We start from the raw sequence: 27,817 nt of genomic DNA on the forward strand, positions 1-27,817 counted from the left end.
CCTCCTCCAAGGAACACGCAATCAGAACAGATAGATGGCCTGCCTTTTTCATTGCTATATTCCCACTGCCTATAACAGCAAAACTATTTCTCAACATAGTAGGTACCCCAATATTTAACTGATGCTGAAGGAAATACAAGATGTATACTAAAGATGAGAAGCTTGCTAAAGCTGAAGGCACTTTGGCCCATTCATTTTGCAGTAATCCAGTTAGAAATGATTGGGCCCTGGCAGTTGTTTTCAATGTTTTGCTATTTATTGGAATCAACTGTTCATTGTTTTGTTATTGTTCTTGTTTTTAATACTGATGTCTGAGCATTAGCACCCTCAGTGATTCTGATTTAAATGGCAGGTGCAGTATGACATCAGATTAATTAACTTTCCAGGGGTCTCAATTTGCAGCTAAGGTTGAAAACGGTGCCTCCTCAGAGGGGGTACAAAAGGGCACTTCAAAAGTTGGTGGGAGATGGAATTGAAAGACAATGTACATTTTCCATGTATTTTATTTTTATCTCATTAATTTTTTTTTAAAAGAATGATCTCACAGAGGAGAACACAGATATTTAGGGGGTATATAAAAGGCACTTAGTGGTTGCTGTAGTTTGAATTGGATATGGCTCCAAAATTCAAGTACATTCTAAATCCCCAAGTCATAAACTGATGATACTAAGGCGATGGGGGGATATTGAATCCAATTGTTTTAGGAGGTGGGTGTGGTGTGGGCCTGTGGAAGATAGTTCTTGTGAGCAAAGTAAAGCCTCCCTTGGGCCTAGCCACCCTCTCTGCTTCTGGGACTATAATGTTATCATTTCTTGCACAGGCTTGCCCACTGTTCTCATCTGGCCAGGCAGATGAACCAATCAGTGGGTCCACCCATTCTTGGACTACGCACCTCCGAAACCCTGCACTAAAATGAACTTCTTTCTTTCCTAAATAGCCTGGGTTAGATATTTATTACAATACATGTAGAAATGTATGATAGTAACAAAGAGCTCTCCCAAACAGTATCTAATGAAGATTTTGAAGTAACAGGGACTGCATGGGAAGCAGGCTAGATTTCCAGCGTGGGTCTCAGGGAATGAAAGAGGTAAGTGTCAGGGTAAACTCCAGGCGAGGCTGAGTTCGGGGTAGCCCTGGGGTGTGGGTGGGGATGTCCTGCACGCATGTGTTTCCTCACAGATGGATGTTGGCCTATTCCAGAGTAGGAAGGGTCTCTTGATTTTTCAGGAAGAAAGGTTGGAAAAGGCAGCTCTGCAAAAATACCACACACTTGTATAGGGTGCAAGACCATCCTCATTCTGCAGCATTCTCAAAAACACTTCTGTGCTGAAGTGTTGTTTCACACACCAATATATTATGACTACTGAGCCATTAACGCATTATTGTTACACTGCCTGTAAGCTTAAAGTATCCCTTAAACTGATGCCTGCCTTCAAATAGCATTTATAGATATATGCATGTGTGTTTGTATATATACACACATATAGATATCAGTTTGAAAATATTTGATGGTTGAAAATAAACACACCCATAATTACTTCCTTTAAAATTAATGTTCCAAAATACTTAAAGCTCAGTCGCTTAGCCTGTTCAGTTTTTAATTGGTAAACATTACTGGGTTACCAAAGATACCAAGTACAGTCGGAAAGACCATGGCTCCCTGGTTTGTTTCTAATTTCAATTAGACATACTAAAACAAGAATCCAACGGCTGGTATATTTAGCTAAGTAACAGATGGCAAACGCACAGTCCGTCCAGCATCTATTGCATTCACTTCTCAATCCTTTGCAAAAAGAGATCTAAATTTTGAAGACAAATAAGCTAGGAGGAAATGGGGTCAGGCCCTGACTTTTACTTATTCAGCTCTGAAGGATTTATACCAAGTCTTGTGTGAGCGTAAGTGGCTTAAAAGAGAGGTGATGGAACAGCTAAAGTAAAATAAATCAGATATCAAAAAGGAATACAAATACAAATTCTGAACCTGCACACGACTTGGTGAAGTACCACAATCTGGTATGAAAGAGCTGAGTGGGAGAGGCTCCACACTCTCTCCGCAGGCTGTCACTTGGTCCAGTGCTGCCCCCGGCTGCCCCCGGCTGCCCCCGGCTGCAGCGGCGGCGCAGGCTAAGCTCCATTACACCTGTAGACGCACTGGGCGCTGCCCGGCTCTCCCCGTGCTGCCAAACAAGCAGGTAAACCGCAAGGGCACAAAAGAATAAATTACGCCCTGCGAAAAGCCCGGTCAGCATGCTCCACACACACAGCCCCAGCCCCCACCTGTCCCTGAGAGGGACGCGGCCACGCAGAAGGGCAGGGGAAGACACCGCCCCACAGCCCAGCCCAGCCCAGCTCGGGGCCAAGTCCCGCACGCTGCAGGGACGACGACTGCCCCGTGCCGCCGAGGAGCGTGGCTGGGAGCTAAGAAGGGCTGTGGAGGACCGGGCCGCCAGGGTGCGGGCAGCCCGAGGGTGCGCCCGTGTCCCAGAGCCGCCCGCGGCGGGCAGGGAGGTGGGCGTGACGCCATGACGCACGGCACGTGGGTGGCGCGCCGAGGCGGGGTGGGGTCGAGCGGCTGGGGGCGGCGGCGGCGAGAGAGGAAGGAGTGGGGGGAAGGAGGCGGGGAAAGCGGGGGCTGAGGGAGGGGGAATGGCAGTTGTGGTGCTGGTTTGCCCCGGCAGCCTTCGAGACAGAACTGCCGAAGAGGTCTGGGAAGCGGCCGAAGAGGTCTGGGAAGCGGCCGCCGAGACCTAGTCCCTCTGTTCACCACCCCACTCCCCGCCGCCACCGCCCCAGCGGAGGGGCGCCGCTTTGGGGTCTGAGGAACGGATCCCACCCCACCCCCGCCACACACCACACACCACACACACACACACGGCATTTCCTCGGGTTCCTGCCGCAGCTCTGGGGAAGATGGGCCTGCTCGCCTGCAGCCCTGCGCCGCCGCGGCTCTGAGGAGTTGAAGGTACGGCGGGGCACCCGGGAGCAGGGCACCCCAGAAAAGGGCAGGGCGGCTCCTGTTTCCGACTCGAAGAGCTCCTGCCTCCCGCCTCCTCCCGGGGACGAAAAATGGATTCTGAATTCTGGGGTGAGGGGGTTAGTGGTGTGTGTGCTGGGGGGAGGCAGCGGTTTACGGGGTACCGTGCGACTTCCCGGAGCGCGGCGGGGGCCCCCTGGCCCGGGTTTGGGGTGGCCCGGGCCTCGGGTTGGGGTGCCGGTCGAGGCCTCCGGACTGGCCCTGGGTTCGCCGCTCGGGCCGGGGCGGAGCCCCCCTCGGTTAAAGCTGCAGGAGCCGGCGCCCGGCCGGGCTATGTTGTGACTGCCGGGGCGGCGCTCCCCCCTCCCCCCGCAAAGTCCCCGTAGCTGGCGAGACCCGAGGGCGGCTGCCCGGCGAGGCGGCGGGGGCGGAGCGCATTCCTGACGGGTGATATCGGCTCTAACGGGACCGGTTTTCGGGCCTCGCTGCAGATTCGGGGGGCCGGGTCACCCCCATCCCTCTCCACCCTTCCCCAATGCCTGGCTGTTGGGAAGGGCAGCCTTGTACCAGGGAAGATGGGTTCGTTCGAGCAAACTACATTTACCACCCATCCCCGCCTTCAAAAATACAAAATTACCCACCCACAAAACATGGTGTGGCTTTGGGGGAGTCTTTTGGGGTTGTTTATACACCCCGTGAACGTTCTCTTCAGGGTGTTCCCAAGCCCTCGCCCAGCCAAGCAATGCCACTGTTTTGCATTTCCCGTGTTTAATCATCTGGATTCTACTCTGCTCTCGCCCCACCCCTCCACCCCTCTTTCCATTCATGGACACAGGAAAAAGCAGTTTAGGGTTCGTTCACCTCGAGTGAAGGGCAGTAAGTTAAGGAAGGGAAGAGGGCTGGTCAGGGCGAGGTGTGCGGGAAAGAGGACGGTGGGGTGTTTTGCCATTGGGTGGAAATATACGAACGATGCTTTCCTACTTAATATTGACTGTTCAAAATGTGGCGTGTTCTGTGAGGCTGACGTTGTTTCGAAAGGACGGTTTTTAAGAGCTTACTGCAATTTGCAAACCCAGGTGCTGGCTGGTAATGTAGGCCTTAAGTGCTAGGAACCGGTCTCTGCCCTCATCGACTGCTTTAAAATGTTCGTGATCTTTCTTTTCCTTTTTTTTTTTTCTTTTGTAAGAACATGGCTGTCTGTCTTTTGTTTTCTTTGCTGGTTTTCTTTTTTAACCTAGATTCATGGACCGTTTCGGCAGTATGGAACTTAACGCTATGCCCAAGTTTTCAGCTTTGTTTCAACCATGTCAGTACACACGTTAATCACTTCTCTTTATAATTCAAGCTGTTACCGCGTCTTAACACTGAGCCTGCTGAATTACGATAAATGCAAATATTTTTCTCCATGTAGAAAATGGCGATGATCTTATGTTTAAATGTTCTTTTTCCTTGCTATATGTGATTCCTTGGTAAGGATTTAGAATTAAAATTATTGGGAATTAAAAACATGCAGAAAAGAATAAATCCCTCTGTAACAATTTTTTTATTCTGCTTGTTAACTTTACCATATAGGTATAACTGAAGTTTCAAATTTCCAGTGTTCATTCATGAAAAACATATTTTTCAGTATCTTAGTCTTCTAGGAGAAAATAAAAAGATTAGTTTTTAAAAACTGCAACATATCCAGCTTTCACTGTACAAACAGTAGCTACTTGAAATTATTCCCTTATGTTTCAGTTGATCATTTGCATTAATGCAAAAAAATTCCATTTATTCAGTCATTGTTGGAGCTTTTTGTGATTTGTTCACTTTTTACGTGACTTAGTGCTGCTGTATTGTTTTGTACGTAGCGTGAGGGACACAAAGATTTGTGTTCTGCAATACTTCAGTGCTTTAGTGAGAAATGCTCTGCCCAGATTTGAGCACTGGGGGAGTCCTAAAGCAGTGATTCCTGCAGTTCTGACTAGACCCTTAAGGTCTTCCCTGCCTAGCAGGTTCAGATTGGAACCTGCTACAGAGTTGCTGCAGAGTTGGTCGTGGAATTCAACATAGGTAAGGAGAGGCATAGTTTTTGTTTTTTCTTGTTTTGAATATTTGGAAGAGGGAATTATGGAACTGTTCTATTTTAATTTTAAGCACTTAAGTTGATCACAGAAATTCTTTTATTTTCAATCACTTCTCATTCCTTTTCTAGTTTAACCTAGAGGATACTGATTGAGAAATGTAGTTTTCTGAAATTTCCAAGGGGAAGAGAAAAAGGCAGAATATCTGCAATGTCACAAAAGTCCCTGAATAGGTGCTGGGCAAGCGAGGAAGCTGTGAATAAATATGGAGCATTTACATGTGGATTGCTCGCTTCTGTCTGCCTTACTCAGGTTGTGCAGTGAATCTTAGAAAACTGTTTTTTTCTGATGGCGGTAACAAGTGACAGTTGATTGTCAGTTGCAGGTGGCTTCACTCTAAGCTTATGCTCTTTTATCTAGGCTCCCTTTTTTAAAATCATTGAGGTCCCAAAATACTAGCTTTTTGGGCTGAAGACCAAAGTAAAGCTGAATTTCTAAATGTATATTTGATTGCATGTTGGGTTGTGTTTGGCACAACCCAAAGTAGCAGTTTGGTGAGTGGAAGGAACCAGGATCATAGATAAAGTGCTCTAGAGTAAATGAAGTCTCTGTTTTGACTCCTGTTTAGTAAAGTGTTAATGCGATTACTAGTGGAGAATAGCTGAATTTTCCTTACCTGAGCAGTTTTCTTCTCCAGGAGTAACTATTTTTTATTGATCTTTTAAAGTATTTTAAACTCTGAAGATGTCAGTTCTTTGTTAACTGACAGCAGATGCATGACATAAAATAGTGTGTGCGTAGCCACACCTGCACGGCTGCAGACTGAGGGTGAGGTTTGCTAAACACATCTGTGTTTCAGCTGGCAGTTGTAGGGGAAAAGACAGTGAAGTCATTTGAGGGTCCTAAACTTGCATACCGCTTTTATTTCTCAACAGCTATCATATGTCAGTGATGCTTTTCAATTAAAATGGGGAAAATAAGCACTTTCTGATAGTCATTTTTATTTGTATTACTCTGAGGTTGTCAGTAATACCTGTTGACTTTGTATAAGTAATATATATTTTTAAGCCATGCTATTACCCCTAAAACCATTAGATAGTTTTATTCCATTGATACTAGCTAATATATTAGAAGTCCTGTTCAGGAAGGTTCCATTATGTGAAAATTTCAGAAAGAACTGATGAAGAATTGCCTTAATCTTATCTGTGCATTAAATTATGAAGCAGAATTCTGTTCAAAAATCCTCTCCCTCCCTTTTTTTTTACCCCAAAAGAAACTTCAAAATTGAACCTTTGCTCCAAAACACTGTGATTGGTCCCTTAAAACTGTGGTGCACTTACCATTTGCAACCTCTGCCCTTCTCTGGGGACCCCAGGAGTTAGACATAGCCCTGTCACAAAGTGAATTACAGCAGGTTGTCCCTTGAACAGACACTTTAATAAAGGTGAGCTAGAAGGAAGGAGCAAACTAGTTAGAAGAAACAGGGAAACAGTGGAAACTTGGGAATGTGTTAGTGGTAGATGTCAAGATTAATGTAAATCCTAGTATAAATTGTAGAGTAGATGATCGTTAATATGAATCTGCTTGAGAGTTCATAGTATTGACATTTGACCCCGTAAATTATTATGCATGCCTAAAAATGAGATATGTAAAAATGCAGAAATGGTGCAGGCTCAGTGATAGCAGGACCCATTGTTTGGCTCACTCTAAAGGTCTTAGCAGTTAGCCAAAAGCCTGACAACAGTAGGTGTTGAGTAAGTATTAGCTGATTGACTAAAGAACCTATGCTGTCTGATACCTATTTCATAACTTTCTAAAGCAGTGCTGTCCAATAGAAATGCAACGTGAGACACAAATGTAAGGTGTTCTGTACCACAGTAAGAATAAAATGAAAATAAAATTAATTTTTCTAATATGTTGTATTTAACTCACATTAACATTATTTCAACACACTAATGAATAACTACGTTGTTTATTCATATACTGAACAGTGTAGCTATAGGCACATTTTATGTGACATATTTGCACAGAAAATCTTTGCGTTTTTGACAGTCCTTTTCCTAATTTTTTTTTTTTTTTTAAGAGGCCAAATACAGCATTGTCTGTGTCATTGAACTAGAATTACAGAGTTGAATTGAAAGTCAGGCTACCTGTCCATGTTTTATAGTGCTCCCAAAGCGACTTTGCCTCACTTGTTCCCTTTATAAAAGGAGTGAGTGTATGCTATTGTCTGTTTCATTGGGTTAGTATGAATTAATTATCCATTTGAAACATTCTGAACTACCTGGCCAAGACTGTTATGAAAGAGATCTCTTTTATTATTAGTAACTTAGCAAAGCTCAGTGTGAAAAGGAAATCCCATTGAGAAAACTGTGCATGGGAGTGTCCCATTACCTACCACATTGCAATCAGTTACAATGAAGAAATCAATACATGGTCTTGTAATTTATAGACTCAATAGAGGATGGTTTGAGCACCAAATTTGAAGCCTCTCATCTCTTTCTTTTTAAGCATATTTTTTTCTCAAGTTTTTTTTTTTTTTTTTTTTTTTTAATTTGAAAGACAGATTTACAGAGAGAAGAAGAAATGGAGAGCTTGTACCTGCTGGTTCACTCCGCAAACAGCTGCAGCACCCATATGGGATGCCAGCACCTCAGGCAGAGGCTTAAGCAACTAGGCCACAGCACTGGCTCCCATCTCATATTTTTTGCTTTGCTCATCCCCTTCGGCCACATTCCTGCTACCTGACATCACTTACTTTGGATGTTTTTTTCCTGGATTTCCTCAGGGCTAACTTCCTTACCTCCTGCACACCTTTGTTTAAATGTGACCTTTTAGTGAGACTGATCAACATGCTCAAAATTATATTAGTGGCTGGCACAACAGCATATTAGGCAAATTCTCTGCTTGTTAGGGCTGGCATCCTATGTGGACACTAGTTCAGGTCCCAGCTGTTGTACTTCCTATCCAGCTCCCTGCCTATGCATGGGAAAGCAGCAGAGGATGGCCCAAAGCCTTGGGCCCCTGCACCCATTTGGGAAACGTGAAAGAAGCTCCTGGCTCCTGGCTTCAGATCAGCTCAGTTGTGGCCATTTGGGGAGTAAACCAGCGGATGAAAGATCCTTTTCTCAGTCTCTTTCTCTGTAAAAATCTGTCTTCAAACAAAAATAAACAAATCTTTAAAAAAAGTAAGTCATTCCTGATGTTTTTTCACTCTGCTTCACTTTTTCCCTACCTTCTAGCACATTAAGTAAAAGAGATATATTAAATTATTTAGATGAAAAATATAGAAAATTTTAAAGTTCTATGCAAAAATTAAGTTTTAATGAAGTTTTAAGTGTTTGTTTATAGTTACTGAGCTAGAATGATTGTAAGATAGGATTGGAGTTTGAAAGAAGAGTAGGATGTTTGATTAGCAAAAATTGAAAAAATATTCCAGGTAGCAGAAGCATAATGGTCATGGAGGTGAGATTACAAATGCTTTGTTATGATACTTAGCAAATGGTTCAGTTGGCTAGAGTATGGGCTTTTTGTGTAAGAGAATGATGAGAGGGATTTGAAGTCATTGTGCAGTTTGAGATGAATGCCAGTGGAAATTTGTAAGCAGTGAGGATGATGTGCTACATCCGACACCAGCTGGCCAAAGGATGCTTGGTCTGTGGAGCAGAGTGGTAGAGTACTGAGATGTTACCTCTACTTCATCAGCTGTATGGATAGATCACCTCATTTGTAGACCAGTGGTTTCCAATAGAACTTTCTGTGATGAAGGAAATATTCTAGACCTGTGCTGTCCAGGATGGTAGCCAGGTAGCTACATATAGCTCTAGAGCTTTTGAAATGTTGTAGTGCAATTGAGGGGCTGAAATGAACTAAATTTAAATGGCTGCATGTATGCGTAGGTGTTTGATGCAATTATTTAAGTCACTGTTTGGAGTGCCTATATCCCATATCAGAGTATGTGGTTCAGGTCCCAGCCATTAGACTTCAGTCTAGCTTCCTGCTAATACACTCCCTGGGAGACGACAGATGATGGCGTAAGTTCAGTACTAGGATCCCTGCCACCCATATGGAAGATTTGGATGGAGTTCCTGGCTCCTGGCCCATCCCAGGCTGTTTTCCTTTTTTAAAGATCTATTTGTATTGGAGAGTCAGATTTTTTACAGAGAGGAGATACAGAGAGAAAGTTCTTCCATCCACTCTTTCAACAGGATGGGGGCTTAGTGTATGCAAGGTGAGAATTTAGTCATTGAGCCATGGTACCAGGCCCTCACCCCGGCTATTGAAAGCATTTGACAACAAAACCAGGATATGAAAGATCCCCTCCCCCTGCCAATGTGTGTACACACGTTCCTTCCCTCTCTTCCTCCCTCCCCCTCCTCAAATAAAATGAAGCAAATACAATTTGAATAGCCTCATTTAGCTAATGATATATTAAGCCAAAGTGGCTCTAGACTTCAGATACCTTAGATATCTGATCCTACTACCTTAGTTTTCAAATAATCAAACAAATTCAGAAAACGTGGACAGATACGGATACAGTCTCATGAAAATTAGGTTGGCATTATCTTCCATTGATGTGCTGCAGGGTGTATTTTTAGCTAGTTGAGAAAGTTGACAGCTAAGTGTCTTTTATAAGCCTGTGGAAACTTGTGCGTCTCTGAATATTTGATTATGTCTGGCATTTTGCACACTGCTTTCCCTACCATTTCCCTATTAGTGTATTGTTTGCCCTTCTTATAAATGAGGACCTGGAATAGGCAAGCCAAAATGTTTTTAATTATTTAATTGGAGAAACCGAGTGAATAATAATTCTGCTTCTCTAGAACAACTGCATTTTGTAATAAATTGGGTAATGAGCTTTACTAAAACCATGAAGTGGTACCTGCCAAGCAAGAATAGACTTTAAATAGGAAAATATGGAAGGTGCATATTTGTGAAACTGTTTAAGAAGAGTTGTGTCTTTAGGGAGGCTTTGTAGCATACTGGAATAGTGTTTATTTCGTCTGTTTATTTAAGATGGCAGAGAGGGCTCCCATCTGCTGGGTCGTTTGCCCAATCTCCAAAATTGAACCAAGGAAAGTTGGGAACTTCTGTTTCGATGGCAGAGACCCAGCCTCTTAAGCCAATGTCTGGTGCCTCCCAGGATACTAAGTAATGGGAAACCACAGTTCAAGCAGAGTGACACTGACACCTAGGTACTTGATACACAATGTGAGTATCTCAGTGTCCCAACCATGAGACCAATTGTGTATCCTGAACTTTTAGTTTCTATTTCGAAAATCACAGAAACTATCTTTTAAAAAATTTTTTTAATATTCAGTGTAGTTCATAAATAAACTTCAAAGGTTATGATATTCCCTCCTACTATCCCTGCCTCTTTTAACTTTTGAGATAACATTTTTAAAAGACTTATTTTTATAAGAAAGACAGATTTACAAAAAGACACACAGAGGGAAAGATCTTCCATCCAGTGGTTCACTCCCCAGATGACCACAACAGCTAGAGCTGAACTGATCTGAAGCCAGGAGCTTCCTCTGGGTTTCCCATGTGGGTGCAAGGTCCCAAGCACTTGGGCCTTCCTCAGCAATTTTTACCGGCCACAAGCAGGGAGCAGTATGGGAAGGGATGCCAGTCCTTGCAGGTGACAGATTAGCTAGTTGAGTCATTGCACCAGCCTCAGTAACATTTGAGGTTTTTTTGTTTGTTTGTTTCAATTTTTGCTTTTTTTGTATGTATGTATGTATGTATATATGCATTTAATTATATTTCCTGTGCCCCCTTCCCAAATCCCTTCCCTCCCACCGAATTCCCCTATATTATTACTATAGCATAGCTCTTCATAATCAGTCACATGTTCATTATTGCGGGCATGGACAATGACAGAGTGTCCAGCCTCCCATTGTCAAGATCAGCTAATAGTTTCATTAGTAGTCCATCTTTGATCTGGAAATGGAGATGCACACTGCACTGCACACATCTGGACTTGATAGTCTCCATTACACAGTCACCACACATCCCTCTTTAGTGAAAAGCCACAATATAAAATCAACAGGAAGAAAAATAGAAATTTACAACGCCATGTATTTCTCAAGAGGTTTTGATAATTCAAAAGTCTTGAATTGCTGGTGATCCTACCACTCCAGTCATGATGAAATCTCTCCCGAATCCACTGGCTGCTGTAGTCCACCTGAGTGTCTCTGTCTGCCCAAATCTTCACAGCCAATGATTGTCTGGGGTAGTTGATCAATTTGTTCTGTCCTCTGCCATGGTACCAGGTGTCTGCAGGGTCCGATGTACTACCATATCCTCCATGTACATTTGGATATGCTGTCCTCTGCTCCGTCTGAGCCACGGAGGAGCTCTGACACATCCACTCCCACAGTCAGCCCATGGGACCTGCAATTCTCTCCATGGTTAGGATTCTGGGTCCAGCAGTTCAGTTGGTAGAGAATCACCCAAGAAATCTCATCTGAGGCCACCCCAGACCTGATTCTTGTGTTTGCCAGTACAGGGTCTGGCACAGTCTGCCACCCAAATCAGCCTACGCACACACTGGTAGTTGCAGTTGCCGGGTCAGTTCTGCATGTGGAATTTTAAAAACTTTTTTATTAAGGAGAGCAGATTTCATATGTTTCATAGATTTCCTAGCAGATAACCATATTTCCTTCTATTCCCTTGTTTTTCCCTCTCTCAATTCCCCCTCCTTCCTTTCTTTTAATTCTCTTTAATTTTTGTGATAACATAATTTCAATTTACTTTATAATCAGAGGATTAAAGTGCCACTAACCATAATGTTCAGCAGGTAAAAGGAGGAAGAACATGGTACCACAGGAGCATAGATGGGGCCTAAAAACAATAGTCAGTTCCTAAGATGGCATTTTCTTTTTTATTCCCTTTTTTGAATTTATTGTAACTGCCACATATCAGAGGAAATATGAACTATTTGTCTTTTGGGGGCTGGCTTATTTCACTAAGCATAACTGTCCCCAGTTGCATCCATTTTGTTGTAAAACACAAGAGTTCCTTGTTTTGTATGGTTGAGTAATATTCTGTTGTATATTAATACCATCTTTTTAATCTATCAAAATTAGGGTTGATTTCATATCTTAGGTATTATGAATTGAGCTGCAGTTAACATTGTGGTTACAAATAATCCTTCATTTCCTTTAGGTAAATTCCTAGGAGTGGATCTTAGGTAGTATAAACATTTTGATACTAATTCTTCCCATCCACAAACATGGGTGATTTTCCCATTTTTGTGTGTCTTCTTTAGTTCTTACTTTTTTGTAATATACATCACAAATTTTTCACATCCTTCATTAAATTTATTCCAAGATATTTATTCTTTTGTTGTTGCTGTTGTGAATATAAGTTCTTTCTCAGCCATGGCATTGTTTGAGTATACAAGTTCTGTTGCTTTTTTTTATAACCTGCAACTTAGCCATACTCTCTTATGAATTCCAGTACTGCCTTAGTGGAGTTTTTTTGTTTCTGTCTATATCTGTATCTCTCTCTTTGTGTGTGTATTATCTGCAGAAAGGAATAATTTGGCTTCTTCCTTTCCAGTTTGCATCTCTTTGATTTTTTTTTTCTAATGGCTATAAGCTAAAACTTCCAGACTATATTGAGTAGCATTTGTAAAAGTCAGCCCAGCGGCGTGGCTTAGTGGCTAAAATCCTCCCCTTGAATGCACATGGGTCCCATATGGGCACTGGTTCTAATCCCGGCAGCTCCACTTCCCATCCAGCTCCCTGCTTGTGCCCATGGGAAGGCAATCAAGGACGGCCCAATGCCTTGGGTCCCTGCACCTGCATGGGAGACCTGGAGGAAGTTTCTGGCTCCTGGCTTTGGATCGGCGTAGCACTAGCTGTTGCAGTCACTTGGGGAGTGAATCATTGGATGGAAGATCTTCCTTTCTGTCTCTCCTCCTCTCTGTATATCTGACTTAGCAATAAAAATAAATCTTTTAGAAAAAGTGGGTCTCCTTGTCTAGTTCCAGATCTTAGTGGAAATGCTTCCCACTTTTCCCCCTTCAGTATGATGCTGGCTACAGTTTGTTATATATGCCTTGATGCATTGAGATACATTCCTTCTATGCACATTTTGCTTAAGGTTTTTTGTTTTGTTAGATCATGAAAGGATGTTGGATTTTATTAAATACTTGCATCTATTGAGATAATATAGAAGTCTTTATTCTTCAGTATGTTAATGTGATATATTATTTTTATTGATTTGTATATGTTAAATCATTCCTGCACCCCAGGATGAATCCCCCTTGTTTCAGTTAGATGATCTTTTTGATGTTTTGGTGGATTTAATTAGGTATTATTTTGTACACAGTCTTCACATGTGTGTTCATCATGATATTGGTCTATAGTTTTTTTTTTTTATCTTTTCCAGTTTTAAAATTAATGTTGGCCTCATGAAGGGATTTAGAAGGATTTTCTCCCTTTCAGTTTTGAATAATTTAAAAAGAACTGGGATTAGTTCTTTAGAATGTGGCATAATTCAGCAGTGAAGTCATCTGGTCTCCCACCTGGCTGCAAGGGCCCAGCTGGGCCATCTGCTGTTGCTTTCTAAGGCATGCTGGCGGGGAGCTAGCTGGGGTGCAGGTGGAATAGTAGGACTCAGATCTGTACTGGTATAGGATGCCTGCATCCCAGGCAGCAGCCTACCTTGCTAGGCCGTAAGGTAGCATTTTTAATTTACATTATAATCAAGGGCTTAATGCTTCACAAAATAGAGTTAAAGTAAAAAGACTGTAGTTTAGTGGGAATAGGAGCAAGAACTACAGACATCATTTCACCTATATGTACTACATTTTAAGTAGTCATAGATCATTAAAAGACTACAGTCGTGTAACAATCTTAACCATTAGTTTTGACAAAAGCATAAAATGAAATTTGACTGAAACCACCTCAGGGTTTTTCTGGGTCTTTGTAAGCATTTACTTTGCCGAAGTAGAAACATACCCAGAAACTTGTACTTACCTGTGCTAATGATTTGTTGAGTTTCATTGTTTGTATATAGTTGATTGAGTTTTATTATTAGATAACTTGAATTGGTTTACAGCTGTATAAATATAACTGAAAGCATTTCTATTTACCCTTAAGAAATGTATGTACCTATAACACTTTGCAAATTTCTAAGTGATTACTATTGTGTTTCATTTTATTTCTAAGCTCATGTAATAATCCTTTTGCCAGTTTTACCTGGTAAATGTCTTCTATGCATGCATTAGTTTTACAGTACTGTAACAAACAGCTGAAACAGACTACTTTATTCCAGAGGGGTGGGGATTTCTTTTGACTTATGGTCCTGGGGGTGCAAGGCCTAGGGGCTTGGTCTGGTGATAGCCTTCCAGCTGGTGGAGTTCCAAGGCAGAGGCAGGAATCATGTGTGTCTGTATGGTATCTTTCTCTTTTTCCATAACACACTAGGCCGCAGTCATAGAGGCTTGTTAATGACCAAATCTAATCCTGATCATTTCCTAAAGGCGCGCTCTAAACACCATGACTGGATTAAATTTCTGGCCTCTTAATTCTTCACAATTAATCAATTAATTCTCATTCTTTGGGGGTTTCTCAGATTACAAAAATATGTTGATGCCAGCTTATCAGATATTTATGGTAGTCATAGCTAACAGTTATTAAGCAATATGTGCATACTGTGTCCTGAATTCTTTGTATGTTTTGTTTTATCTTAATGATCTGGACTTTGGGTACTGTGGTTATTCCTACTTCCACAGCTGAAATCTAGTGTTAGTAATATATATATATTTTTTAAAGATTTATTTTTATTACAAAGTCAGATATACAGAGAGAAGGAGAGACAGAGAGGAAGATCTTCCGTCCAATGATTCACTCCCCAAGTGAGCCGCAACGGGCCAGTGCGCACCGATCCGATGCCGGGAACCAGGAACCTCTTTCGGGTCTCCCACACGGGTGCAGGGTCCCAAATCCTTGGGCCATCCTCGACTGCTTTCCCAGGCCACAAGCAGGGAGCTGGATGGGAAGTGGAGCTGCCGGCATTAGAACCGGCGCCCATATGGGATCCCGGGGCGTGGAAGGCGAGGACTTTAGCCACTAGGCCATGTTGCCGGGCCCTAGTGTTAGTAATTTAACCTAGTGTTACACCACTATTTAAATTAATCTTGGCAGCTGAACTTGAGCAAAGATACACTGTTTTAATTTCTTAACATATTTGTATAACATTTATAAATTTTTCTCCCCAACTATTCTAAATGATACTATTCTAATGATACATTATCTCCCAGCTTTAAGATAGGTAAGAGACATTTTATGGTTGAAACAATCTCAAGATATCATTGTAGGGGGTCCGGCGGCGTGGCCTAGCAGCTAAAGTCCTTGCCTTGAACGCCCCGGGATCCCATATGGGCGCCGGTTCTAATCCTGGCAGCTCCACTTCCCATCCAGCTCCCTGCTTGTGGCCTGGGAAAGCAGTTGAGGACGGCCCAATGCATTGGGACACTGCACCCGCATGGGAGACCCGGAAGAGGTTCCTGGTTCCCGGCTTCGGATTGGTGCGCATCGGCCCGTTGCGGCTCACTTGGGGAGTGAGTCATCGGATGGAAGATCTTCCTCTCTGTCTCTCCTCCTCTGTGTAACTGCTATAATAAAATGAATAAATCTTTTAAAAAAAAAGATATCATTGTAGGACACCATAAAAATTTGTTTCTCAAGCAAATAACTATTTGGCTTACTCACATGGCTATATTTCTTCAATCTTCTAACTCAGCTCTTCTCTCAGCTCTATTCAGAGTCACCCACTGGCATTACTGCATTTAGCCAGGCACTGAGTGAAGAAAGATAGTGTGAAGGATGGTTAAAGAAATGATTTAAGGAGCAGGCATTCATCCTTATACTTAAACCGTATTAGCTAAGACTAGTTGCATGACTGCACCTTGCTGTTATCAATGGAGTGCAAAATACAGTCCTCCTTTGTGCACAGAAGGAAAATCAGACAGACAGGTTGTATCTGCCCGATTTGTTTTCCCTCTTTCCCAGATGATCTCAGCAGGTTACAACTAAACTAAACTGACAAAACCATAGATCCACAGAACTAATGTCGTCATATAATATGCTCATGTTCTTAAGAGACAGCAAAATAATTGAACAACATTTAGGTCTTTTTTTTTTTTAAAGATTTATTCATTTTATTACAGCCAGATATACAGAGAGGAGGAGAGACAGAGAGGAAGATCTTCCATCCGATGATTCACTCCCCAAGTGAGCCGCAACGGGCAAGTGCGTGCCAATCCGATGCCGGGAACCAGGAACCTCCTCCGGGTCTCCCATGCGGGTGCAGGGTCCCAAAGCTTTGGGCCGTCCTCGACTGCTTTCCCAGGCCACAAGCAGGGAGCTGGATGGGAAGTGGAGCTGCCGGGATTAGAACCGGTGCCCATATGGGATCCCGGGGCTTTCAAGGCGAGGACTTTAACTGCTAGGCCATGCCGCCGGGCCCACAACATTTAGGTCTTATTTCTAGCACTATTGCTGCATTTCCAATTTAATATGAAGTATTTTCCTTTTTTGGTTACATTTTACATAGACATTATTAACTTATTGATGGAATAATGAACAGTTTTCAGTTGTAATTGCCATTTTAAGTGAAGATGACATAATAGGACTAAAATTTCTTTGTAAACTTATTTGTCATTGCCTTTTTTTTTTTTAAAGATTTATTTTTTTTATTACAAAGTCAGATATACAGAGAGGAGGAGAGACAGAGAGGAAGATCTTCCGTCCGATGATTCACTCCCCAAGTGAGCCGCAACGGGCTCACTTTCAGTACCTGTAAGCAGAATATAGGCCATCTATCCACCTACAGGATTCTTACATGACAAAGTGGAGACGTTTGCTTAGGGGCATTTTCACCTTTTTAAAAACTTTTGTAGAAAGAGCGGCAACTTAGAATTTTAATGGTGTGGAAATATATTCTGAGCTTATAATTGATACAGATATGAGTATTGTACTAATGTGTTAAAAATTTTTTAGAAATTTATTAACTTATTGACATGTTAAATTCTGATATCTCAGTAATAGCCATTTAGACTAAACTTTTTGGAAAATGTAAGTACAGGATACATTCTATCACTAGAGCATATATAATGTATTCATAAGTTAGTATGCAGTGTGAGATTTCATTAGTTTTTATTATGGCAATCCATTTGCTAGCTATTCATTTCAGACATTGTTGATGTTTTTAAAAAATGTATTGTCCCTATTATGTTTCTACTTTATTGTGCTGTATAAAGAGATGCTGAATGCATCAGTTTTCTTCTTTAAGATTTGTTTCTTTGAAAGGCAGAGATAAAGGGGAGAGACAGATCTCCCTATTTGCTGGCTTATGCCTCAGATAATCACAGCAGCAGGGCACTGGGCCCAGTAGCAGCCAGGAGCATCATCTGGCTCTCCCAAGCACTTGAACCATCTTCCATTGAACTCCCAGGCAGGTTAGTGGGTAGCTGGGCCAGAAGTGGAACAGCAAGGACTCAAAACAGTAATCATATGAGATGCCAACATTACAAACCAATCAGAAGATGGCCCAAGTGCTTGGGCTCCTGCACCCATGTGGAAGACCTGGAAGAAGCTCCACCCCTGGCTGTTACTTCCATTTGGGAAGTGAACCATTGGATGGAAAATTTCTGTCTTTGTCTCTCCCTTTCTCTGTAACTCGGCCTTTCAAGTGAATGAATCTTGAAAAGAAAAAGGATAAAACCATGCTGTATCATGACATTGGCTGCTCAGTAAGTCAGCTTCTGAATCAGATCTTACCTCTTCACTATTATTTGGATAGCAGGAATTAGACCCAGAGAAATACATTGCTGCTGGGTATCTAAATTTGTTGGGGAATCAGTTTATTAGAGGAAAATATAGCATTTTCAAATTTGAGATTGATAGGTTAAAGTCTTATAGACATGTTTAGGTTTTGGATGACATATACTTGATAACTTTAAACATTTAAATAACCCTGAATCCGACTTGATTTCAGTTAAGTATATGTTTAATATATATACACTGGAGTGAAAGTTCCACAACAGGGGCTTTGTTCACTTCTGTATGTCTAACACGTAAAAACTATTTGACACATGATAGTTACTGGGCTTAGTTTTTTAAAAGAATAAACTAGCTAATAAATAACACTAGTTAATCCTAGATGGATTGGAGGTATATTTAGTAATTCAAAAATATGTATTTTTTTATTGCAAAGTCAGATATACAGAGAGGAGGAGAGATAGAGAGGAAGGTCTTCCGTCTGTTGATTCACTCCCTAGGTAGCTGCAGTGGCCAGAGCTGAGCTAATCTGAAACCAGGAGTCAGGAGCCTTTTCTGGGCCTCCCACAGGGTGCGGGGTCCCAAGGCTTTGGGCCATCCTTGACTGCCTTCCCATGGCCACAAGCAGGGAGCTGCATGGGAAGTGTGGTTACCAGGATTAGAACCAGCACCCATATAGGATACTCACGCATGCAAGGAGAGGACTTTAGCCACTAGGTTACCAAGCCAGGCCCTCAAATGAAACTTTTACCAAGTGGATTTTAACAGCACATTGAAAACAGCAGAGGAAAAAGTTAGTGAATTTGAAAATTAATAAAAATTTGCCAATCTAAAAAGTGAAGATGAAGGATTACAAAAAATGAGCAGTCTTATTTGCCACGGAGACAAAATTAAGTTAACATACAAATAATTCCACAAAGAGAGAAAAGAGGGGTGAATCCTATGTTAATCTGTAGTTTATTGTGATGTCTCAAAGACCACCTCTAACTTGGAAGAAAGCTGACAGGGTTGCTTTTGGAGGTACTAATTGTGACAGTATTTTCTGGACACAGGTTTATGATTACTGCTTTTAGGTTAGTATGTTTTTTTCTTTGGATAGTCACATTGGGAATAAGGGACTGTATCTACCCTTTAATGATGATGACCTCATTGTTAAGCAGATATAGGCTCAGTTCCACAGTCAGGCCACACATAGAGGTACTTCCTTTGGAATAGTACTACAGAGGCTAGTCATTAAATTATGTAAGAAAAAAAAATCATCTCCATGCCATAGTTTGCTTAGGGTTACCTCACTGGTCCTGAAAGCAATGAAAACCAAGGAGCCTTGTTTTTGTGCTAGCTCTGTAGGATTTGGTTTCTAATTGACAGAGTTTAAAGTTTTTTATATCAGTATTTCTTAATGGTGGGGGTCTTACCAGATTTGGGGGGAATATTTTTAAAAATATACAGGCTCTGAAATTTTGATTAATTCATTTTTGATGTATATAGGATTCTAGATAATATGTTCAACATGCAGATTTAAGCTATGTAGAAGGCAGAAAGTAAAGACTAAAGATCACATGTGTGCCCTGTAGTCATCATTCATGGTTTCTTTCTGTTTTTGAGAAAAGAGAGGGAAGAAAGCTCCCATTGCCCAATTCCCTTCCTAAATCCCAGTGATAGCTATAGCTGGGTTATGCCTAAGGCAGGAGCTGGGACTGTAGTCCCTGTTACCTGTTTGGGTGTCAGGAATCCAGTGACTTGAGCCATCACTACTACCTTCCAGGGTCGAATTCATAGGAAGCTAGTCAGGAACCGAAGCCACAAACAGGAGACATAGATGTCCTGTGTGGCTGAATGTCCACATCTGTTACTGGCTTCTTAAACATTTTCCAGAAATTCTGTTTTTCCAGAAATTGTATATGCATACGTAAGCTTGTGAGATTGTGTTTTTCTCACAAGGATTCATGCTGTACTTAGTATTTCACCATTTTCATCGTTCGGTCAGTACTCTATTTAAGAATGTTCATTTTGTAAAAACTGATAGAGTATTTATTTACTATAGACCAGTTTTTTTTTTATATTAAAGATTGATTGACCGATCAGTTGATTGATTGATTTGGAAGGCCGAGTTACAAAGAGAGGAAGAGACACAAATCTGCCATTGGCTGGTTTACTGCCTAAATGACCTCAGTGACTTTGGCTGGGCCAGGCTTAAGCTGGGAGCCTGGCACTCCATGCTTGTCTCCCATGTGGGTGGCAGAGGTACAGGCACTTAGGCCTTCTTGCACGAATCCTTCCCCAGACCCTTTAGTAAAGATGGATTGGAAGTGAATCAGCTGGGTGTTAAAACAGGCCTCATGTGGGGACGTGGGGTTGGCAAACCACAGCTTAAACCACTGTCCTCTGGCTCCAGCCCTGAACCCTCATTTCATTACTTTTAAGTTGTGTTTGGTACCTTTAAGTGCCCCATTTGGGCAATTAAGCTTTATTTCTAGGTTTTATGTGGGGTTTCTTTTTGTGGTTTTTGTTTGCTTCTATCAAGATTTCCTTGCATAGTATGTACACTTGTATTTTGTATGTTGAAGGATACATTTTTGCATGTAAAATTTCTAGGTCATTTTAAAGTTCAATAGGTAATTCCATATTGACCGCTCAAATTTTGGGGACTTGTACTCTCTTTCCAGCAGCATATAGATAATTCTTTCAATACACAGTCAAAACCTTTACAACTTTTGTCAGTCTAATATGCGCAGGGTCTAATATGCACTGATTGTTTGAATTTTTCACTTTTTGGTTGTAATTTTTGAATACTATTTCCTATCTTTAAATTTTTCTAATTCTTTTCTTCAAGCCTTTTTTCCCCCTTTTTATCATAGTTCATTTTACTTTTAGCTTATATGTCTTACTGCGTAAAAGTTATCTGTACTTTTGGGGCAGCGATGTGGCCTAGCGGATAATGCTGCCGCTTGTGGTGCTGGCGTCCCATATGGGCAGCAGGTGGTGTCCTGGCTGCTTCATTTCTAATCCAGCTCCCTACCAATGGCCTGGGAAAAGTGAAGGAGGGTGGCCCAAGATAAGCCAAAGATTAGGCTTTCACTTGTCTTCTCTTTATTTGTGGTATATGTTTTTAAAGATTCATTTATTTTGTTTAAAAGGCAGATTTACAGGGAGTGAGAGGGACAGAGCACAAGATCTTCCAGCCAGTGATTCACTCCCCAAATGGCTACAACAACCGGAGCTGGTCTGAAGCCAGGAGCCAGGAGTTGTTCCGGGTCTCCCACATGTGTATGGTAGTACAAGGACTTGGGCCGTCCTCAGTTGCCTTCCCAGATCGTAAACAGGAAGCAGGATCAAAGTAGAGCAGCCAGAACAAGAACTGGAACTGGGGTACTGGCAGCAAAGATGGAAGCTTAGGCGGCTGAGCCACCACACTGGTTCTGTGGTATTTTCATCTTACAAGAATACTATATTTTTAATATTACAGGTTTTTGGTTTCTTTTTCTAAAGATTTGTTTTATTCTTTTTATTTGAAAGAGAGACAAGACAGGTCTGTATCTGCTAGTTCATTCCCCAAATGGCTGCAGCACCAGGAACCTCTTCTAAGGTCTCCTTCATGGGTGCAGGGGCCTGAGCACTTTAGCCCTCCTCTCTTTCCTCAGGCCACAAACAGGATCAGAAATGGAGCAGCTAGGACTCAAACCAGCACTCATATGTGGTGCCAGAGCCAAAGGTTGAAGCTACAGTGCTACCTCCAATGTACTTCTTTTTTGTTGAATCCTATTTGTACATTTGCAATTGTTAGGGCCTTCTAGAAAGGATATTCTAATTTGTCCCTTTCATCTTAATTTTAATGTTAGTAATACCTCTGTTTATTATTACATGGTTTCTACTTAGCTAATAATTTATGCAGGTGTTGAATTTCTGAAAATATTTTTAAAATCCCACAGGTGATATTGATTTGATTACCACTGATTTAATGTTTAAAATCATAAAGTCATATGACAAGGGACTCAACATTGTAGCATAGCATGTAAAGCTGCTACTTTCAACATAATCATCCCAAATAGGCACTGTTTCATGTCCTAGCTGCTTTACTTTTTTTTTTTTTAAGATTTATTTATCTTTATTGGAAAGGCAGATTTACAAAGAGGAGGAGATACAGAAAGATCTTCCATCTGCTGGTTCACTCCCCAAGTAGCCACAATGGCTGGAGTGGAGCCAGTCTGAACCCAGGAGCTAGAAGCTGCTTCTGAGTCTCCCATAGGGCTGCAGGGTCCCAAGGCTTTGGCGCGTCCTTGACTGCTTTCCCAGGCCACAAGTAGGGAGCTGGATGGGAATTGGAGCAGCCGAGTCATGAACTGGTGCCCATCTGGGATTACGAATTTTGCAAAGCAAGGACTGTAGCCACTGATCCATCACACCAAACCCCAACTGCTTCATTTCTGATCCAGCTCCCTAATAATGGTTTGGAAAAAGCAACAGAGGATGGCCCAGGTGTTTGGCTCCTGACACCTACATGTAGACCCAGATGAAGCTCCTGTCTCCAACCTTGCCAGCCCTGACATTGTGACCATCTGGAGAGTGGAGCAGCAGATGGAAAATTCTTTCTCACTTTCTCTTCCCTCTACCCCTTTATGTAACTCTCAAGAAAATCTTTTTTTAAGATTCTTTATTTTATGACATGGTTTAATAGGCTTTGGGGTTTCCCCTCCTTCGCCCTCCCCCATTGTTCTCTCCAGTCTTTCACTAGGTGTCTTCCCAGTACCTCAGAAGTGCATCATACTGCCATTGAGGTGTCTTCCAACAATGGTAGGGCCTTATCCGTTTCTCACTGTGAGTCCATCCTTGTATTGCAAGTACAGGGATATACTTCTCTCTGTTTCTGCCTATGGACATATTGATTCCCACTGCTCTTCCATTATACCTTCCCTTAGGTACAGTCCCCCTCGGGTTGAGAAGGAAAAAAGAAGGAAAAAAAAAATAAGTAAAATGAAATAGTGAGCCATCATCTCCAGGGTGTTGTCGAACTCGTAGCAAGAGTATCAGTGTGACGGTAGGGTGGCACGAAAGAGTGTCCAATATCTTCCTGTAGAAATTAATGCCAGTGTATGACCCGTGTGGTTCAAATGGGAGTACAGTATGGACTAGATAGATCATCATTAGCCCTGGGTAGTAGTACTAACAATGATATGAGGGATGTTAACAATTTCAGGTGATCATATGCAATCCATCTCTCATGAATTATTGATTCATAGGTTACATCACAATATCTTATTGCATGTAGTACAGACAGTTTGGAGGTGTGATAATATACAATTTACAGGTATTGTTTTTAGATTTGACATCATATTATCTTATATCAAGGTAAACATGATGTCTAACCTTTTGGGACTGGCTCATTTCCCTTAGCAATAATAGTTTCCAGTTGGGCCCATTTGGCCACAAAGAAATGCATTTCATTTTTTTAAAGTAACTGGATAGTATTCCATAGACTAGATGAACTACAGTTTCCTTATCCAGTCTTCTGTTGATGGACATTTTGGTTGCTTCCATGTTTTTGCGATTATTGATTGTGCTGCTGTGAACATAGTGGTGTATGTTACTTTCTCGTGTAAGGTCTTTTGGATATATTCCTAGGAGTGGTAGTGCTGGGTCATATGGTATGCAGATTTTCAGTTGTCTGAATATTCTCCATACTGGTTTCCATAGAGGCTGCACCAGCCTGCAGTCTCACCAGCAGTGGAGTAGAGTTCCGTTTTCCCCGCATCCTCACCAGCAAGTGTTGTTGGTGTTTTTCCATATATGAGCCATTCTGACTGGCATTAGGTGTACCTCAGTGATGTTTTTATTTGGATTTTCCTTATTACCAGGGAGCTTGAGCATTTTTTCACGTGCCTGTTAACCATTTGGATTTATTCCTTTGTAAAGTGCCCATTTCCAGTGCCCATTTCTTGAGTGGTTTGTTTGTTTTGTTGTTTTGGTTGTTCTGGAGTTCTTTATATATTCTGGATATTAGCCCCTTGTCTCCTATGTAGTGTGGAAAGATCTTCTGTAATTCCGTTGGGTGCTTTTTTACTTTTTTGATTGTTTCCTTTGCTGTGCAGAAGCTTCTCAGTTTGATATAGTCCCATTTGTTTATTTTGGTCTTGATTGCCTTTGCTTCTGATGATTTTTCTAGGAAGACAGAGCCTGCACCTATATCTTGCAGAGTGTTTCCAATTTTTTCTTCCAAAAGTTTGATGGTTTCTGGATGTAGGTTTAGATGTTTTATCCATTTAGATTTAATTTTTGTGTATGGTGAAAGGTGTGGGTCTAACTTCTTAACATAAGTAAATCTTTAAAAGGAAAAAAAAGATACAAAAAGTAAAGAATTTTTTTTTTTATTAGAGAACAAGACCCAAGATGACTTGCTACTCCTACCATGACACATATTTTGAAATGCAAGATTAAGTAAAAAACATGCAAAGGAAAAAAGACACGATTTTAATAAAATCTGTCATTATACTGTATATTTCCCTCAAGCTTGAATAAGAGTGCTGCAGATAATAGGAAAATATAGTATAAAGAGCATGCGTAAAGTTTAGCTGAGTGAAATGTTTTTGAGATTTTGTCTTAGGAAACCGTTACGATTGTCTCAAGGATGTGTCATTAGTTGCTTAAGAGGATTTTTTTTAAGTTTGTAAATTGTGACAGTCATCCAAAAAATAGCATTAACCGTGGGTTTGTAGGTCAGTGATTTATCACAAAGTGAAGATTATTGAATATACTACACAAGTTATGAAAATTTGTTCTTAGCATTTTACATACATATTTTGTTGTCAATTAAGAACCAAAAATATAGACAGCGAGGAATCATTGAGGCCAGAGTGATAATGAGAAGAAGTTTTATGTAAGAGTTTGGTGATGATTAGGTCAGCTTAATTCTAGAAAGTTTTATTAAAACTAAGTGATGTCCTCATTACTGTTTCATCTTTGTTTATTTCATCTTTCAATATATTCATCTTGTATTCCTGTATAGACAACTTTAATTGGCCTTATTTTTCTTTAAGAACAAGAGACAACTAATGACTAAAGAACATACTTACTTGAGGTTTTATAGATTGTACATTTATATAAGCATGCAAAAAATTCAATTAAATGATTTTGCAATTTTGTCTCCTCTACTCCTTAGGACATCTATGTTAACAATATTCTGTGAATTCAACATTTTTAAGAATTCTGTGAAGAAATCAAGTGGGATTTTCTTACATCATGACTTAATTTGAATACAAGAAACAAGTTGCATTTTTAAGTATAATGAAGGGCTGTGTGTGAACACTGGCCCTGACTCAAATCTAATGAACATTTTAGACATGAGTTTACATCGGCAAATGGGTTCGGATCGAGACCTTCAGTCTTCTGCTTCGTCTGTGAGCTTACCTTCAGTCAAAAAGGCACCCAAAAAAAGGAGAATTTCAATAGGCGCTCTGTTTCGGAGGAAAAAGGATAACAAACGCAAATCCAGGGAACTAAATGGCGGAGTGGACGGAATTGCGAGTATTGAAAGTATTCATTCTGAAATGTGTACTGATAAAAACTCCATTTTCTCTACAAATACCTCTTCTGACAATGGATTAACTTCTATCAGCAAACAAGTGGGAGACTTTATAGAATGCCCTTTGTGCCTTTTGCGGCATTCTAAAGACAGATTTCCTGATATAATGACTTGTCATCATAGATCTTGTGTGGATTGCTTACGACAATATCTGAGGATAGAAATCTCTGAAAGTAGAGTCAATATCAGCTGCCCAGAATGTACTGAACGCTTTAATCCCCATGATATTCGCTTGATATTAAGTGATGATGTCCTGATGGAAAAATATGAAGAGTTTATGCTTAGACGATGGCTTGTTGCAGATCCTGATTGTAGATGGTGTCCTGCTCCAGATTGTGGGTAAGAAGATATGACTTTTCTTCCGTTAAGTTTTCTGTTTTGGTAAAGCAAAAACTTGCTGACTGTTGCTCAAAATAAAAATCTTACACCAGAGAATTCATCCATTTAACAAACATTTTGAGTGTGTATCATGTTCAGTCACAGTGTTGTTAAAGGTAGAAATCCTGTTTTGTTCATATTATCTGCACTTACTATTCATTTAACAGTAGTTTTGGGGAAAAAAGGTATGCAAAATTGATTTTCTCTGTCTTCTTAGACATTTTCTTATATCAAAATAATGTGTTGAATAATTAGGTTTGTTTCTTATAAAGGGGTAATTTATGATGATTAACTTTAGCATGTGCCACAGTATGATGGGCTCGTGTTGGTGTACGTAAAACTTTCGCTGATCTCTCAATCTGGGGGTTATGTAATACTTCAGTTGTCTAAAGTTTTAGAATTAATGCCATTTCCCGGTATTTAAAATAAAATAGGGACTTTTGGTGCAATGGCTTTAAGTTGCTTCTTGGGATGCCTGCATCCTGTGTGGGAGTGCCAGCTACTGCAGTTACAGCCAGCTTCCTGCCAGTGTGCGTCCCGTGGAGGCAGCCAGTGTTGGCTCAAGTGCTTGACTCCCTGCCTCCTGGAGAGGAGCTCAGGTGGAGTTGCAGGCTTCTGGCTTTAGCCTGGATTATACCTGGCTTTTGCAAGTGCTGGGGAGTGGATGCAAGCTCGCGCTCCCTGTTTCTGCCTGTCTTTTAAATTCATTTTTTAAAATGTTTTAGATAAGCTGTTTGCTTTTACATCTGTTTATGTTAACAGCAATTCACATTGAAATAGCCTATCTTTTATATATTTGTCAGAACTAGGAAAAGAAGTAATATGGTCTCCAAGAATAAGTAAGTGCGAGGTCTCCAGCCTCCATTATGGGCACTGGTTCCAGTCCTGGTTGATCCTCCTCTGGTCTGGCTCCCTCCAGTGATCTGGAGTTGCAGGGGAGGATGGATGGCCCAAGTACTTGGATGGCCCTGCATCTGCTTGGGGAGGCCCAGAAGAAGCTCCTGGATGCAAACCATTGTGGCCATTTGGGGAGTGAAGATTCTTACCCCCTCACACACACCCTTTGTCACTCCCTTTCTCTCCCTGTCTCTGTTGTTCCATCTCCCCCACCTCTAAATTTGTCTTTCAAATAAAAAACTTTTAAAACAAAATTTGGGGAAACCTAAAATTTTCAAGGTTACTTAGATATAATCTCAGGTAAGGTTAAAAGATAAATTTGGTTTGTCAGATTATAATTTCAGAATTTATGAGAATCACATGTATTATAAAAACTTGTAAATTTTAAGATTGTACTAACTCTGTATTCCACAATTTTAAATAAGAAAAGTGGTGTTGTTAGCCTGCACAAATCTTAGTTTTACCAGGTATCATTAACACTTTATCGGGGATTTTCACATCATATACAGCACGGAGAAATTTTTAATTAATATTTTATGATTCCATTAGTTGCATATAGAACTCAAAGTTACTGTTTGATATCAGATTTGAATTACACTTCCCTATACTACAGGGAATTTGTAACATTAACAACCATATGTTAAGCATATTCTCTAAGCAATGCCACAGTTAATTGTGCTTTCAGGTGTAGTCTCAGAAGTAAGCTCTGGGACATGTAAAGAGTTAACCTGTAAGAAAAAGATGACTTGAGCAGGAGACAGTGAAAGAAGAATATGATTGTATTACCCTTGCCCCTATGGATCCTTTGCTCATTTCTACAGTTATAAGTAGGCGAGTTTACTTTGTGAATTATATGATAATCACTGATAGTTTTCTTAATTTATATGATAGATACAGGAGTATTCATTTTTATTATTCTTTATATACCTTATGTATATATGATATTAGTAAAATTAAGACATTTTCCAAAGGCTCATATTTGGGGATGATTTGAGGATAGTTTTCCTATTCAGATGTATTTGTTAAAAAATAAAATAATAACTTCAGTTTATAAAAAATTTAGAGAAGATAAATGTTAGTGCAAGTACAATGTAAAGTAATTAAAATACCTACTTTAATAGATTCTATTATT

General features: G+C 40.8%; 1 protein-coding gene across 1 annotated transcript in view; it reads left to right on the plus strand.

Moving 5' to 3' along the window:
- The first annotated feature begins 2,724 nt into the window (after positions 1-2,724).
- The window catches only part of RNF19A (ring finger protein 19A, RBR E3 ubiquitin protein ligase), a 53,073-nt gene continuing 27,980 nt past the window's right edge, over positions 2,725-27,817 (plus strand). The window contains exons 1-2 of the mRNA XM_004580633.3: positions 2,725-2,962; positions 24,988-25,749. Of these exons, the coding sequence (XP_004580690.1) occupies positions 25,154-25,749 (596 nt within the window). The 5' untranslated portion in view covers positions 2,725-2,962; positions 24,988-25,153. The remainder of the gene's footprint in view (positions 2,963-24,987; positions 25,750-27,817) is intronic.

This window comes from Ochotona princeps, chromosome 9 (genome assembly GCF_030435755.1).
Source record: "Ochotona princeps isolate mOchPri1 chromosome 9, mOchPri1.hap1, whole genome shotgun sequence".
NCBI classification, from domain to species: domain Eukaryota; kingdom Metazoa; phylum Chordata; class Mammalia; order Lagomorpha; family Ochotonidae; genus Ochotona; species Ochotona princeps.